This window comes from Mytilus galloprovincialis, chromosome 1 (assembly GCF_965363235.1).
Source record: "Mytilus galloprovincialis chromosome 1, xbMytGall1.hap1.1, whole genome shotgun sequence".
NCBI classification, from domain to species: domain Eukaryota; kingdom Metazoa; phylum Mollusca; class Bivalvia; order Mytilida; family Mytilidae; genus Mytilus; species Mytilus galloprovincialis.
The window spans coordinates 42,799,190-42,817,383 of NC_134838.1; the positions used below are offsets into that span (position 1 = coordinate 42,799,190).

General features: G+C 32.5%; 1 protein-coding gene across 3 annotated transcripts in view; it reads right to left on the minus strand.

The window, feature by feature from the left end:
• LOC143075165 (protein shifted-like) overlaps positions 1-4,107 on the minus strand; it is a 43,360-nt gene extending 39,253 nt beyond the window's left edge. For 2 of the 3 annotated variants that reach the window (XM_076250515.1, XM_076250499.1), the window contains exons 1-2: positions 3,171-4,106; positions 2,433-2,566 (exon numbers count right to left, since the gene is read on the minus strand). In XM_076250515.1, coding sequence (XP_076106630.1) covers positions 2,433-2,566; positions 3,171-3,282 — 246 coding nt within the window. In that variant the 5' untranslated portion in view covers positions 3,283-4,106. Of the gene's footprint in view, positions 1-2,432; positions 2,567-3,170 lie in introns of all 3 variants that reach the window. The other variant, XM_076250508.1, reaches the window with a different exon arrangement.
• Between the last annotated feature and the right edge of the window lie 14,087 nt (positions 4,108-18,194).

Below are 18,194 nucleotides of genomic sequence, written 5' to 3' on the forward strand. Positions count from 1 at the left end.
ATTTACAGTGTTATAAGTTATATTACGTTATAACTGTGAATATATTTCATTGACGAGCTGTAGGAAGGATAGAACAAGAATTCTAATATTTTGACTTAGAAAACTGGAAAACTGTAACGATAGATTTAAAATTTATACCTCTGGTCTTAAATTTGTATATTATGGGTATGTTTTGCTCAAATTGCTGTGAGATATCACAACACTATTCTCGTTTTAGGAATATGAGTTGCAGTAGGACACTAGGTTCTAAACATTCATGGAAGTATAGTTGAAATTCTGAAAATGGTTTTTAAAAGTAGAGTTAGCTGATACAATGTACGGACTAACAAACTGACTCACGTATCACTTTATATGTACATCAGTTTCAAAGATTTTGAGTTTTCCGAAATTTAACATTTTTTTTATTTACACATATATTAAGGCTAAAACATACGTGTGTTTATGGTTTTTCACTGTTTCTAATGTAAATTAATAACTAAATGCCTCCTAAAACTTCAATTGACATCCGGAAAAGAAGAAAACTGATGGCATAATGTTATAATAAAACTAGTTAGTGCCTTGGGCGAGTTTCTTGTCAGGAACACAAATAAAAAACTAAAACATGACAAGAAGAAGGTCCAACTGTGGCACAACAACCAAGTATGCCAGAAAAAAGGAAGAGAGGGGATGCATGTTAGCGGTAATGGGACAGTGGTTAAACGGTCAAATGAAACAAACACCAAGAATCACTTGCAATGGTCCTAACTAATCAGAACGGCTATTTGGGACAATTTACCCATTAAGACGATAAATTTGTCTAGTTTTATTAATAATTGTATATACGTATAGTAATGTACAGTTACACCCTTCAACATCAACGGGAAATACGCAGCTGAATCGTTAATTATCCTTAGACGATATTAGCAATATTAAATAAATAAGAAACATATTGAATTCCGAACACCTCGGAAATTCTGTAATGAAATCTGATCAAAACTTCATCAACGTATCAGTCAAACTGAAGCAATTATCAGCGTGGAATTGTGGGTAATAAGTTAGGTCTATATCGATTTCAAGCCAAACCTTGCTTAGGGCTGAAGATAAATATTACTTCATTGTAAAAATTAGATCCTCAAATTTTAACTACACGTGACAGATTTGTTTTCACGTATACAAGTTAAAAGCCGTATCTTATTTGGGTTAGAATAAAAGATTTTTGATTAAATCGCGACCTTTTTCGTTTGAAATTCAATAAATAATAAAAACGACAATTTTCTCTTTTAGTGAAATCTGATGTTGCTAACTATTATTGACAATTTTGACAATGGGGACGTACTTGTGTGTGTCCGTCGTAAATAGTCCAAACTGATAACATTCTGTTTTGAAAAGATCCCGAGATAGAGGAATTGTTCCGGTTGGGAGCCCTCATTGTTTTTCCGTACTTGCATCGCCAGATTTTAAAGTGTTTCAAGTGTCTCCTTATTTATAGATATGCGATGTTGATCCATAAATTTTAAACAGGACAATATTCAATTAGTATTGACACTCAGAATTGAAATAAATGGCTTTACAGTTCACTAACGGTTAGTGGGAGTTATTTCAAGTGTTTTTGTGAATGATAATTTTTCTAATGGCTTTTAGATGAAAGAAAGAAGATACGAAAAATAACGATCTGCGAACATAGTTTTATGTCTTAAAAGTAATTTAATACATTTATAATGTTTTAACAGTGCAAAATAGACATTACAAAGATTTTTCTGTAAAAAAAAACCCTCAATGATACTTCGAAGTTTAAAACCATATATATTTGAATTTTTAAAATCCTGAAATCTTATTTAGCATCAAAAGATTATTTAACAGACTACTGATTTTCTCTTTTCTCTAATTTGAATGCCAGCATGATGTTTTAAAAATTTCTGACTTTGTGTTTCAACATACACTTGACATATGCCTGCCTTCTTAATATAAAAGTCTACGTATCCATTTTATATATTAGACAGTCACAATGTAATTAAATATACGTTAAAAATTTCTATCAAAATTAATTAAATTGTGTCTGAAGGAAAGCGATTAAGAAAATACTTAAATATACCATGAAATTCTACAGATAGGGTGTGGACATTTTTAATTACTTAAATTACATGCTTTTTAAAGCAGTTGTGGTTTTATGAAACAAAACAGACACACGATTCACTATTTACAGATCCTAAGAATAAGCGTTTGGGTAAGCTTTTATAATAAAGTTATTAAATTAAGCATAATCGAACCAATTTTTCGATTGATGAAGATCATGCTAGAATATATAATGAAAACCTGAAATGTGTCAAAGAGACAACAACACAACCAAAGAGCAGAACACAGCCAAAGGCCACCAATGGGTCTGTAAAGCTGCGAGAAGACCCCGCACCAAGAGGAGGGATTCGGCAAACCCCTTAAATATAATTGTTACATACCGTATCATGACCAGCTTCCCATGTTAAATTAACAGTATCAACTTTTGAAGGAATAACAAATTTGTCAAATTCGGGGTGTTGTAAGTACGGCACTACTTTTCCATCACTAATAATATATATTTCCATATCTATTCCTGAAAAGGAGATATTTTGTGTATTACTTATTGATGTTTATTTCAAAAAATAATTAAACTGTATGAACTATATTACATAAATTCGGAGAGTAAAAGTAAAGAAGAACAAAGTTAATCTCTTAGATATATGATGGAACCGTTGCACGTGCTTCATTTACAACTGATCAAACAGACGATAAAAAATAATTGAAATATTCTACGGCTTTTAGAATGCAGGAGATCGGTTCTGTTTTAGAAACCGTATACATCACTCAAATTGTTAAACGCTACTTTGTACAAATGGTAATTCTTAACTGGAGGACATCAATACCACTTCATTCAAAGAGAGTAAGGTAGATTTACGTTCTACATTAAACAGCATGGAGAGACTGTTCAAATAAATTTTGCAATGATGTGTATGCAAAATGTAAAATATGAGGTGAGAATTATAAACAAGAAGGAAACATCTGAATATGATTGCTTAAGCAGAGACCTGATGATTAAAGAAAATCGTACTATCTCTACAGAACTTGGATCTGTAAAATGTATGCTTTATGAGATATTTTCAATTATATTTAATACCTAGCATTAGGCGTACAAGATGATGGTTAAGATATCTACATACCGATAATGTTGTTCACTTGTTTCTCATCAATCCAAAGCGAAAGCCTACTACGGGATCCACATATCGTCCAGAATACATGAATCGTAAAGAACACTAGAGTTCTGTATAGCATGGCAAAGAACAATAGCCGCACGAAGGCTTCAAATTGTTAATAACATCATTCCTTACCCAGCACGATTAATCTCACAAACGATTAAATAATTGTTCTTTCCATTGCGAATGATAAGTATAAAAAAAGAAAAATAAATCGGAATAGTTCCATGAGTTCACATTGCTAAAAATACGGTATCTACACACGTTAAAAGTTGTCTATGTTTTGTCCATGTTGTAAAACAATCGGAATAAGTATTACTATGTGCCAATGTTTCGGTCATCTGAAGGAATGTCGACGCTGTGACAGACTTTCATCTGCCATATGATTATAGAGATAGAAGTCGGTAGATACAATAACTATCTATTACAAAATTATTGACTGAAAATCGTAGAAGGCTCATTTCAACTTTCTCTTTACAGACTTGTCAATCTTTTGTATTAAGTATACTGGAGTTAATTAGTATATCCAAATATTTTCATTCTTTTCTTCCTTCCAAAGCCATTCATTATCCAATAAGAAAAACGTTGACCCGAGCTCCTCCTTTTCTACGGGTTTAAATAGAATTATATGGTATTCAATCTCAGCAAACTGTGTTTATCCCATCTCCTTTAATTATTTGTTGAATATCTATACATTCCACGTGTCTCAACTGTAAAAACGTGGTTTTGCTACCAACAAATTTGAATTTATGGCAGAGCGCTTAAGTACCTGCTTCGCTTTTATTTTACCGATTCATATCACATACGCATGAATAGGGGTCAAGTTTATTTGTTATTGTAAGCACGTATGAAATTTCTTCTTAAAACTATTGACTTTTTCAAAGATAAATATTAACATCAGTGTTCAAACGTTATTGTGTACACAAACCATTTCATGCTAGAGAGGTGTGTCGAGAGAGTTCCGAAAGAACACGTGCAGATCTCAGAAGGCGGAGCAATATGGGAAAAAGTAGTTACGTTAATTTCTTCAAATTGAAGTAACCGAAAACAATTAATTTTATGCTTGGTATTACGTCTCTATGATAAAATAAAATTTATTTCGTCATAATGAAGTATTGCGGAGTAAATCAAAAGGAGATATTTGAAGTAGGTGTCATTACTATTGATAAAGGCGAATTTCTATCAAAAAGCACGTACAATTGTATAATTTAGATTGACTCAGACAAAAACGAAAGGGGCGTTTCTTGAAAAACTCAAAACAAATGTGAAACTTTCGTTATATAATCAAATCATAAGGTCCATAAATACCAAGAAAATTGAAAATCTCTCAGAACATTAATAACGGTGTTGCCGTCTTAATACAAACTGTCGTAAAGAAGAATGAATTATATTATTAGCAGGCTGTTCATGTATAAAGTGGTGAATACGTAAAATTTCTTGGCTTGGGTAAACGTTAAATTCACTTTCATGAAGCTTTACTCGCGTTTTATACCTTTTTCATTATTTTATACTTAAAAGAACATTGAATCATAAACTTTACGGCTTTGCCCTACATGTGTACTCTTAAAAAGTAAGATGAACCCGAATTAATTTTTATTGCAAAATGAACACACTTCTAATAAGATAGTAATCTCGCGAGTTATAATAACAAGGTGAACCAATTTAAACAGATATTTATATTGTCCGTTAAATACCAAAGGCAATACATCATACAATAACTGGGTCTTAAGTTACGAAAATACCAAACACATAAATGCACTAGCTTTTATGTAACAAAAGCCAAATTTCTCTACTATTATTAATAATGTAAGTAGAATGTTTAAAATGCATACGATAAATACACACCGAACTATACTATAAGTGTATTAATAAGATTAGTTATTTTTATGATATGCATTGTAGAGAAAAGAATTAAAGGGGCACCAAAGAAGATGATGATGATTAGGGCTTGTTAAAGTCCAGTGGCAAATTAAATACACATTAACCCTGCCTTTTATGAGTATGACATTCTGAGCCGCATTTTATCGTGCTAGCAATTAGACAATTATATAATATTGATATGCTTAGAAATCTTTAAAAAAAAAAACATAAAAATTTCCAACACGCATGAAAATAATTAATCTTCTAGTTTTTCAAAATCATTTTCGAAATATATCAGTATCAGTATGTTATTTTGATTTAATAATCAAGCAATGCTTGATTGATTGTTGGTTGATTAGTGTCCAGTGGCCAATATTTCATACATATTCAGGTCGAATCAAGCAATGATGATCAATTGTCAGAAGTATGTAAACAGGTGGTTTCAGCATCCGGAGATGTGACATAAATAGACACCAGACAAGCCATAGGCGGCTCCATGGGGGGGGGGGGGGGGGGGGTTAATTATATAGGAAATCACTGTAGCGCAAACCCCCTTTTATGAGCAGTTCCGTCTGCCACTGCAATCCCATTTCAATTAGTATGAAATCAGTTTAATATTCACAAGATCTGTAAAATACAGCTCTATAATTTCATAAACTATGAAAAAGAGTATTCACACATTTTTCAACATTATGATAGTGATGAGACTACGGGTATGATAGAATATAACACAAACGATTAACATAGAACCATAACCCGGAAACAACAGACACAGATACCATTTAGAGTACCAGGATTATATCTGGTGTATGATTTGGTATATTGAGTCAATCTTTTGTGGATACTGGTTTTTTTTTTTTTTGTGTATTTCGACCTTTATTCCTCTGTCTTAACTTTTTTTTATGTTTAGACCGTTTTGGTTTTAATGGTTATTTGAAATACTAAAACTATTGGTCTCTCTCAGGCAAATTTGATCATTTACAGTTTTGGTCGTTCCGTTAAGATAATCTGGGTATCAATGCTCTTCAATGCATGCTAAATTATCCTTACAGCAATTTTATCACTTGTAAATGGAGCGTTGGGTGTGTGGGATGTCAAATAAAAAAACAGCAACAACTCAGCCAAAGAGTGGGAATCTTAATTCCGAGACCCAATTTAGATGAATCCAACATCTTTTTAAAGATTCCGTAGATGGTCTGTTGCAAGACAAAAAGACACTATACCAGAAGCATGGCCTCTTTTTTCAATGGCAGTACAAATTGCCTGCCCTTCTGTGCAATGGACTCCCTTTGAAAAAACATAAATAAGGCCTTTGGTTTTCTCGTTTGAATTGTTTTACATTGTCATTTTTGGGACCTTTCATAGCTGACTATGCGGTATGGGCTTTGCTCATTGTTGAATGCCGTACGGTGACCTATAGTTGTTAATTTCTGTGTCAATTTGGTCTCTTGTGGAGAGTTGTCTCATTGGCAATCATACCACATCTTCTTTTTTATAATTGAGTGTAGATTGTTCATAAAGTTTTTACACTGGACTTTCAACAAACTACCATTAAGTTGGCTGATTATTTTTGTATTGGGCAAACTTGATGAATGTTACTCCAGCACACATAAATTTGATACCGGTATTTCTTGCACCTTTTCGAGTTCGAATATAAGCAAGTCCGACTTTTTTAGTATGCTTCTCAATGTCAAGGGAGTCCTCTTTTGTGATATGTGTCCGAATGATAAGGATGAATTCTTATATTTGTTATAATATTATATAAATTAAGTTCATGTAATCTAGTTACATAAACAAAAATATGTTTACGTGTTAAACAAATACAAAAAAAAAGAGCTGATTGATTGATTGATTGTTGGTTGCTTTACGCCGCATTAGCTCAAAAAGGCTATATCGCGGCGAGAGCTAATTCGAATATTTTTAAATTTAAAGCATATTTTTAAAATAAGACAAAAAGTCCTTCAATATACTAAAATTCTAGACTAAAGCAAATTTATTATTTACAAATAAAAATCAACAGTAAGATAACGTGATAAAAATTAAAAACGACTTAAATATAATAACATTTTTATATTCTATAATAAATTCCAATTTCTTTTAAAAATGCAACTAGATGTTTGTGTACTTGCTGAAACTGTGAAACATTATCTACTCAGACTACTGTACGTAAAACTATATCCACTTATATCCGGTAATATCAGTTTATGACTATAAATCAACAAGTTTACTCTTAAAACACACATCGGAGGACGAAAACAACAAAGCAATCAAAGTTACAAAGAAAAAGAAAAGAAAAAAACTGAAATCATCATCAAAATAAACATTCTCAATTTTATAGGTCGTTAGTTTTATCGCTTGAATTGTTTAACATTTATTATTTCGGAGCCTTATATATTTAACTAAGCGGTATGAGCTTTGTTCATTGTTGAAGGCAGTGCGATGACCTTTAATAGATGTTAATATCTGTGGAATTCGATCTCTTGTGGAGAGTTGTCTCATTAGTAATCAGACCACGTCTTATTATTTTCATATATGTAATATCACAATTATAAAACGATATTAGACTAAAACAATATAAAATTAATCAGACAGATGTATTCGAAAGTCAGCAGTTAGCACGATGATAAATGCAATGAATGGTCCTAATACACTGAAAATATAATGTAAATTGGCAAAATCAGAAGATGGTGCTTAACAAGTCTGCAATTTTAAATGTTATATTCCAAGTTTGAGAGATATAAAGAATAACTAAATGTCGATTTTATGATATAATGTTTAAGGTTATTACATAAATTTTGCAATCCATGACATTTCTTTTCTGTACATAATTTTTTAACTGCTATGGATAAGTATTTTGATCAAACTGTTGCGTAATGCTGTTGCTTTCTTAAAAACATTAATCACTCAAGCACTATATTAACATAATAGACGGTTCCGTATCCGTATTTTAAAGTCCCATAACACTTAGTTACTTTATTGTAAAACTGTATACTTTATTTTGGTTTTAACATCATCTCTTTAAAAGAAACAAGCCCAGACTAAACATTTAGTTTAATAACCTCTTTACTTCAATCCAATGTAGATGTCACGAGCAAGGATTTGATTTTAAAATATAAGTAGAAAAACATCTATGTCAAAATATTACATACCTAGTTTAATTGTATTTATATCTTGTTTAAACAACGATGGATGTTATTTTATGTGTACGCACTTTTAGAAAGAAGAATTCAAGAACATTGCGTTGGCATTGCCAAGAGTTTGTGGCAGCAGGTGAATGCGTACTGACCTGTATGATTTTTTTCTTGCTGTAAAAGTAAGGACTATGATCAAGGTAGGAATGATATGTTGCATTCCAGTTCGATTTCTATGTTAAAAGGATAATTGTTATCACAATGTTGATGTATACATGATGTATCACATGTCCTCCTTGCTATCAATGATAATATGTACCATTTCCAATCAGAAATGAAGATCTTTCGGTTACTTGAAAATATTCAAAACTTGGTTTCTGTTCTGTAGTATTGTCTCATTGGCAATCATAACACTTTTTTTAAAATTTTGAATTATATGTAAAATGATAATATTTGCAGCAGTAAAGTATTCATATTTTTCTCATGAATTTGACTTTCAAATTATTTTTTTTAAGGATGCCTCTTCAAAATATGTTCCTGTCTATTCTGTATGGTGTTTTTACTGACAGAGCTGTGCGTATACTTAATAAGCTTAGATTTGATATTGAAAAGGACGATAACTTTTTTTTTGTAAAGCCATTAACACTTTACGTTAAGTAATCAGTATGTAAAGGGTTGAGCTCTAAAAATAGTATATTAACCTCGTTACATTTTTATAAGACTATCACAAATCCGAAACCTCGCCAGTAGCTGTCGTAAGTCATAGTTCAATGTTTTTGCAATCCGGGGACTTGCTTTGGGCGCTAAAAAGATCTGCTGTTGTTTCTGTTAGATTTTATTTAAATTTTTATAGATTCGGGAAACTATTTAGTCCTTCGTGTATTTAAAACCTGTCTGTTTTTCAACACTGCATGTTGCACTTTACTTTAAACATATTTATTTATAGTGGATTGGGAAACAAGTTTTGCAAATTATATTAATCCCTTTCCTCTTTGCGGATGCGAGTGCTGCCTTTTAGCGGCATTAGCCTACTCTTTATCGAAATCTACAAGGGTGTCTTTAACGTGCAAGAGATATGGCTCTCTCTTAACACGGATCAGCCATTTATCGTCCACTTCCGACGGACTATCATCGTTTCCTCAAGAACATACAGATGGTGTCAAGGGAGAGCAGAAAATTGAGTTCTTGAAATTTACATCCCAAACGGGAATCGAACCAGGAACCTTTGTGTTAGTAGTCCGATGCACTAACCACTACAATACGGCACTTTGGATGACTTTTGATTAGATTTTGTCGTTAGGTTGAAGATTCATTGATACATGTATCCTAACCCTAACCCACTTCTCATTTTCTTCATAACAATATTTGAATTCTTGCGGTCACCTCCATCACATAAGTTCCATTCAATTTTGCGAGAAGTTGATATTGAAATCATACATTGAATGCTGATACGTTATTTTAAAACAAAATTCCAATTACAGTATCTAGACAGTCATGATTGCTTTAAATATGACAGTCATTTCGATATGGAGCATTGAATCATGAAGTAGAATAAGAAACAAGAAAAGAACACAGAACTACCATAAGTTCAACATGACGGGTGCCACATGCGAGGCAGGATCTGCTACCCTTCCGGATCAACCGAGACCACTCCTAGTGTTTTTGTGGGGTTCGTGTTGCTCAATTTTTAGTTTTCTATGTTGTGTTTTTTTGTACATTTCTTTGTCTGTTTGTGTTTTCTTTTTTTACAAATACACTTTAACTCATCAACCATGGCGTTGTCAGTTTATTTTTAAATTATGAGTTTGAATGTCCCTTTGGTATCTTTCACTTCTTTCAGAAAATCACTGAACTCAAAAACATTGTAACAATCGATACATAAACAGTGGTAGATAAGATCGTTTCAAGGAATGCTCACCATGAATTAAAGCAATATCAAATTTAATCTGCAGATTAATAAATCATGTCCCGTAATATAACATTATACATCTGCTCAAAACAATTTCTCGTAGATATCATTCTTTTTTTACTTTTCAATTATACGTTAAATGAACTGAATTAGTTATTCTTACATTTGTAATCCCGCCTACACAATCAGTGGCGGATCCAAGGGGGGGGGGGGGTCAGTGGATTAGGCATTTGAAAGGGGACCCATCTTTTAGTCTCAAATTGTCTTTTGGTATTAATGCTGGACTACATGTTCTCTTACTGATGTATACCTCGTATCTCCTTGATTCGTATTCACGATACTTGATTTAAAAACGGTATTGGCTATTTTCGTATTTACTTTGATAGCTGTGATACATGTATTCTAAGAAAAAAATCTGTTTCAACTGTTTGTAGAAAGCGTTTTAATTGAGGATTTTATCAAGATGAGAAGATATATCATTATTGTCAATGATGCAACTCTTCACCAGTAGAAGTAGAAGTTTTAGTTTTGTCTTCAAAATACACCTTAACTCATTTGATACTGAAAGCTTGTTGCCAACCTTAAAGTTTACTAAAATGTAAACGTTATAACAATTTCGCACACGTGTCTACAATAGCATTTTACAATTGATGACATTCTTCTACAAGTGTAGTTGTGCATCTATTATTGATCAAACTGCTCTGAAGCAAGTGACGTTGTACATCTATCTAGACCAGAATGTTGTACAGCAAGTGCTTCTATACATCTCTTATTGATCACACACCTTCACAAGTGAAGTTGTGCATCTATCTTTATCACACTCCTCTACAGCAAGAGTAGGTATACACCTATAATTGATCACATCCTCTGCAGCAAGTGAAGTTGTACATCTTTCTTGACCAGACTGTTATACATCAATTGTACCTGTACATCTATTATTGATCACACTCCTCTACAGCAAGTGACGTTGTTCATCTATTATTGATCACATTACTCTACATCAAGAGCAGTTATACATGTATTATTGTTCACACCTCTCTACAGCAAGATTAGTTGTACACCTTAAATTGATCACACTACTCTACAGCAAGTGAAGTTGTGCATCTATCTTTGCCGCACTCCTCAACAGCAAGTGAATTTGTACATCTATCTTTGCCGCACTCCTCAACAGCAAGAGTAGCTGTACATCTATTATTGATGACATTCATCTACAGCAAGTAAATACATATATCTATCTTGATCACACTTCTCTACAGCACGTGACGTTGCACATCTATTATTAATCACACTACTCTACAGCACGTGACGTGCACATCTATTATTGATCACACTACTCTACAGCAAGAGTAGTTATACACCTATAATTGATCACACTCCTCTACAGTAAGTGAAGTTGTACATCTATTATTGTTCACAATTCTCTACACCAAGAGTAGTTGTACACCTATAACTGATCACACTTTTCTACAGCAAGTGAAGTTGTACAGCTATCTTGATCACACACCGGTGATCTGCAGCAAGTGATGTTGTTCATGTATTATTGTTCACACTTCTCTACATCAAGAGTAGTTGTACATCTTTCTAGACCAGACTGTTTTACAGCAAGTGTTTCTATACATCTATTATTGATCACACTCCTCTACAGCAAGCGAAGCTGTAAATCTTTTATTGGTCATACTCTGCTTCAACATATGAAGTTGTATAATATCTTGATCACACTCCTCTACAGCAAGGGTATCTGTACATCTTTAATTGATCACACTCCTCTACAGTAAGAGTTGCTGTACATCTATAATTTATCACACTCCTCTACAGCAAGAGTTGTTGTACATCTATCATTGATCACACTCTTCCACAGCCAGTGAAGTTGTGCATCTATTATTGATCACACTCCTCTACAGCAAGCAAAGCTGTACATCGATCTTAATCACACTCTTCTAAAACAGGTGAAGTTTTACATGTATTATTATTCACACTTCTCTACAGCAAGAGTAGTTGCATATCTATTATAATTGAGCATACTCCTCTACAGCAAGAGTTGTTGTACATCTATGATTGATCATACAGTATACTCCTCTACTACAAGAGTAGTTGTTCATCCATACATGTAAATAATCAACTGACTCTGCAGTAGTTAAAGTTGTACATCTATAATAATTAACCAAATACCTCTCCAGCGAGTTTAGTTGTACGGCTATATTTTATAACATAAGACTACATCAATTGTTATTGTAAATCTATAGTTACTTATTTCTGACTTTAAAGTTTCGCATAGACATACAGGAGCTATCAGTGAGATTGGAGAAGTAGGGGAAGAGTTTTGAACTCGGAATCCCTCAAAGAAATATAAAAAACAATAATGCTTTGCAATCGCATGTTACAACTCAAAACATATTTTTGGTTGTTTAAATATTTTTAAAAACTTGATGTGATACCTGGAAGAGACTACATGTACAGTGGAGATCACTTCTAACCTCTCATTAAATCTGTCAGAATCTGTCAGGAGAACTGTTCTAGGACAGTACGTAGAACTGTTAGCCTGACACCTTTTAGTCAGTTCTAGGTTAGAACTGTTCTAACTAGAACTGATTTGGACAGTTCTACCTAGAACTGATCCTGACAGTTCTACCCTAGAACAGTTTTAGACAGTTCTACCTAGAACTGACCAAATCTTTGGTCAGTTCTACTTCTAGAACAGTTCTGCGGTTAGAATTGATTACAAATTCTACGGCCAGAATTGATTTATAAATTCTACGGCTAGAATTGATTTATAAATTCTACGGCTAGAATTGATTTATAAATTCTACGGCTAGAATTGATTTATAAATCCTACAGCTAAAATTGATTTATAAATTCTACGGCTAGAATTGATTTGGTTTAAATTTAAGAACTCTTTGTCTAAATATAAAGGCTTCGGCAAAATAGCGATTAATATTATAAAGAGTTTTGCTATTTTGCCGGTATATTCTGCATGTATGTGACTGTTACAAGTCAGGAGCCTGTTTTTCAGTGATTTTCTTTTGTTGATGTGTTACATAAATTATTTGTTTTTCTTTCATTTTTTGAACATAAATTAAGCCGTTAATATTGGGGGGGGGGGGGGGGATTATTATTTCATTTATTTTCCATTTGTCATTCGGGGAGTCAGGATGACTCGTTTTACATAACAAAATTATCTGACCTTAATGTAATACGTTATTCCGGCCCAAACCACCAGGGACGGATCCAGCAGTTTAAAAAAAAAGGGGGGGGGTCCAACTAAAATTTATTGTCCTCATTCAAATGCATTGATCGTCCATAAAAAGGGTGCTGTACAGTAATTCAGTTATAATTTTAGGTCAAGAGGGACTGTAATATATACAAGTTATAGCAATATTGGAAAACAATGACCTCAAAATTTTGTACGCATGAATTTATAGTGCCAGCATGTCCTCTTTTTATTCAAAGTATTGAATCGTAAACAAATATCAGTAGTTTTCATACTTCAGACGGAGTCGTGTAATAAAATCTTTTGACCGCCTCAATCTAAACTGACCTTATTTGCTCTTTCTTTCTGCAAATCTATATAGCTGTACAGTAATTCAGTTATAATTTTAGGCCAAGAGGGACTGTAATATATACAAGTTATAGCAATATTGGATAACAATGACCTCAAAATTTTGTTCGCATGAATTTATAGTGCCAGCATGTCCTCTTTTTATTCAAAGTATTGAATCGTAAACAAATATCAGTAGTTTTCATACTTCAGACGGAGTCGTGTAATAAAATCTTTTGACCGCCTCAATCTAAACTGACCTTATTTGCTCTTTCTTTCTGCAAATCTACATGTATATAGCTGTACAGTAATTCAGTTATAATTTTAGATCAAGAGGGACTGTAATATACAAGTTACAGCAACATTGGAAAACAATGACCTAAAAAATTTGTTCGCATGAATTTATAGTGCCAGCATGTCCTCTTTTTATTCAAAGTATTGAATCGTAAACAAATATCAGTAGTTTGCATACTTCAGACTGAGTCGTGTAATAAAATCTTTTGACAGCATCTATCTAAACTGACCTTATTTGCTCTTTCTTTCTGCAAATCTATAAAGCTGCACAGTAATTCAGTTATAATTTTAGGTCAAGAGGGACTGTAATATACAAGTTACAGCAATATTGGAAAACAATGACCTCAAAATTTTGTTCGCATGAATTTATAGTGCCAGTATATCCTATTTTTATTCAAAGTATTGAATCGTAAACAAATATCAGTAGTTTGCATACTTCAGACTGAGTTGTATAATAAAATCTTTTGACCGCATCAACCAAAACTGACCATATTTGCTTTTTTTTATGTGAGTCTATATAGTTGCACAGTACTTCAGTTATATTTTTTTTTACTGTAGTATATATAAATAACTGCAATATTGGAAATTGAACAAACATCAGTAGTTTTCATACCTCAGACTGACTCATGTAACAAAAATATGTGTCTGCATCAATCAAAACTGACCATATTTGACAGCATCAACCAAATCTGACCATATATGACTGCATCAGCCAAAACTGATCATTTTGCTTTTTTTAATGTAAAAATGCGCGAAACGGGTTTTTTAATAGTGTGCACCACATTTTTTATGTTATTTCGAATAGACAGAAAAAAATGATAAGTCATTTCTTATAATTTAATTCTAAATTCCATTTTAAACCTTGCCAAACCATGAAAAAACGTTGATGACATTACGGTCACATGACTAACTTATGTCTATGGGCGCTGATAACACAATAACGACAGAAGACCCGTTACATCCAAACTTAAATTATTAAATAATGAACCGTCACAAAAAGTGACTTTTTAAGTCAGTAGTTCATGATGTTTTTTTTTTAAACAAAACTATTTAATGACATCACCCAACACTCACATCACTGATTCATATACTTTATTTTAAAATAAAAAGTACATGTATGAGAAGTTCTCTTCTTGGAAAGGTATACTGACTATACTGTTAATATAATTTGAAGAAGGAAAATGATTGGTTTTGTTTGTAGCCTTACGTCCAGTGGCAAATATTTCATTCATGTTCAGATCGAGTATATTTTTCTGACGTTCCAGACTCCCAGATATTATTCATTGTCGTTATGGATAAGTTTGGCAACGAGATAATGCAAATCTGAGACCTCAGTGCAAATGTACACGTAGTTTTCTTGCGTTTAACAACACTGTGTTCATTACTATGATATCCCATAATTCATCCACTGTACAATTTTCGTTTGAACATTTGTCAAAACTGAATCTTAGATCATGAATGTAAATCCATGGCAAACAAGGTAAATTAAGATTAAATTTACTTGAATTAAATGCAGAGTTATATTTACGAAGAGACTGTTAAAAACGGGGAACGAAGAAACGTAAACAATGATGTTTCATTTGCAATCTCATAAAAATATTTCTCCGATGAGTTGGATAACCTCCTATCCACTTCGATATTTGTACATGTAACTTTTGATCAGTAAAAAATATAGAAACATCTGCTATTATATAATAGTAAAGTAATTGGAACTGATTTTTTCTTCTAAATTCTAAATTGCCCTTTCTGCAGTGACGTCATTTAGAACTGTTCTACAGTCCTGACTGATTTAGTCAGTTCTGCTGACAGTTCTAAGGTTAGAACTGATTTGGTCAGTTCTACCTAGAACAGGTTTAGACAGTTCTACCCTAGAACTGATCCTGACAGTTCTACCTAGAACAGTTCTAGGGTAGAACTGTTCTAGCTAGAACTGTTCTAGGACAGGTTAGAACAGTTCTATGACAGAATATTCTGACAGTTCTAATGAGAGGTTAGCATATGAAGTGATCTCCACTGTACATGCGATTGCAAAGCATTATTGTTTTTTAGATTTCTTTGAGGGATTCCGATTTTAAAACTCTTCCCCTACTTCTCCAATCTCACTGATAGCTCCTGTATGTCTATGCGAAACTTTAAAGTCAGAAATAAGTAACTATAGATTTACAATATTTAGAGGCACAATTTGTTGTTATTTTCAAATATCTATATCACTGAAGAGAAAACAACAAGTTTGAATGGTCCAAATTTTCTTACTCAGAAACCACAACGCACAAGACAAATAAAAATAAGATAATTCATTTTGTATTTCATATATCAAATTTTATTTAGCTGTCATAAGTTGGTTCATTCTAAAAAAAAAGAAGATGTGGTATGATTGCCAATGAGACAACTCTCCACAAGAGATCAAAACTACACAGAAATTAACAACTATATGTCACCATACGGCCTTCATCAATGAGCAACGCCCATACCGCATAGTCAGCTATAAAAGGCCCCGAAATGAGAATGTAAAACAATTCAAACGAGAAAACTAACGTCCTAAATGCATACTGAACGACATTCTAAACGGGTGAAATCAATCTAAAGAGTTAAAGAGTACAAGATATATCTAATCACATGGTGCTTGTTAGCATTTGATTTCGCCTTTGAAAAGGAGATATACTGATGCATGCAGAAACTTTGTACCGAAAGTTATAGCAAACACTGACCAATACATGACTACAAATGTCAAACACACCTATTATTTATTATAGGTATACTGTTTCACGAGGGAACGACGCCAGAAACATTGAAAATAAAAACAAAAAGTAGAAAATACTTGACGGCCCGATAACTTAACTGATAGTGCAAGTAACCTCAGTAAGCTTTTAGAAGAACCATATCTCTATGATAACTTCCGAGATACACTGAATGCAATAATTACATTAACAAAATGCCAATCAAAATTTTCATTGTTTTCAATGCATTTGAATATGCCACAGGAAAATCAAGACAAACGACGAATAAACAAACTTGTAGTGAAATTGAATGATTTGATATTTGTTATTTAGATTATTAATTGCATCTCTATATAAACTGTGTTCAGCATTCGGAGCAATGATACTGCTTTTCATGGAAAATCATTTAACATACTTTTTTGTGACCTATAGTTGCTAACATTAACGTCATTGGGTCTCTGGTGAATAGTTTCATTGAAAATCATACCTCATCTTCTTTTTTATATATACATGTAGGTGTGAATATATAGATCTTCACTTTGTTATTGTCTGAGAGTATAATTAATTTTGCTGATCATGTAAAATCATGAATTTACGGAAACGTATTAGGGACATAGAAAAAATAAAATTAGCAGTCAACTTTTTTTTCAAAGTCGAAATTTTGAGATTTCAAATCTTAAAATTTCGACTTTAACTCGAAATTTTAACTTTTCTTATCTTGAAATTTTGACTTTCAAAAATCTTGAAATTTTAACTTTTTTAGAATTCGAAAATTTGGCTTTGAAATTTTGACTTTCAAAAATCTTGAAATTTTAATTTTTTTAAAATTCGAAATTTTGGCTTTTTCTAAACTCGAAATTTCGACTTCTTTTAAACCCAAAATTTCGACTTTTTTAAAACTCAAAATTTCGACTTTTCCTCAGTATTTATACGTTTGCGATTACCACATTCACAGTCATTTATATCAGCAAGCGGAGAGCCATATACATCATAAACTTAATAAGCATATTTTAATAAACTAAACCATTTTAAAGAGGTTATTTTAGATAGAAAATCTTGTTCTTGCCGAAGAATAAATAAAACATGTTTCACGTTCAAATACATATTTCAAGTCTGGACTTCAGATATATGTATCAAGACAACCCTGTTATTCCGACACATCTATATTACGACATACTTATATTCAACAGTCTAATATTATATAAAGACAAGGGTTAATAGTTGTGTTATAAGAATGCCAACTTGTAGAGAATGTTCCAGAAAAAAGAACCACATTTCAAAATTCCAAAAATTGAAAACTGAGCGGCTCATTGGTTTTCCTGAATATGCATTGCATTATTGGCTACTTGATTTACCATTGTTTAAACAAGGCAAAGTCAGTGACTTGCTATTGGAAATCAAACAGGCCTTTGAAACTGTGATGCTAAATGTCCTCAGATCTGACGATCCTATGAAAGTGTCTTGGAAACTAAAACATGGAATATGGGAAAACATTTTTTTTTCTGTCAACATGCATGTTCTTTCCGAATTAAACTCTTTAATATT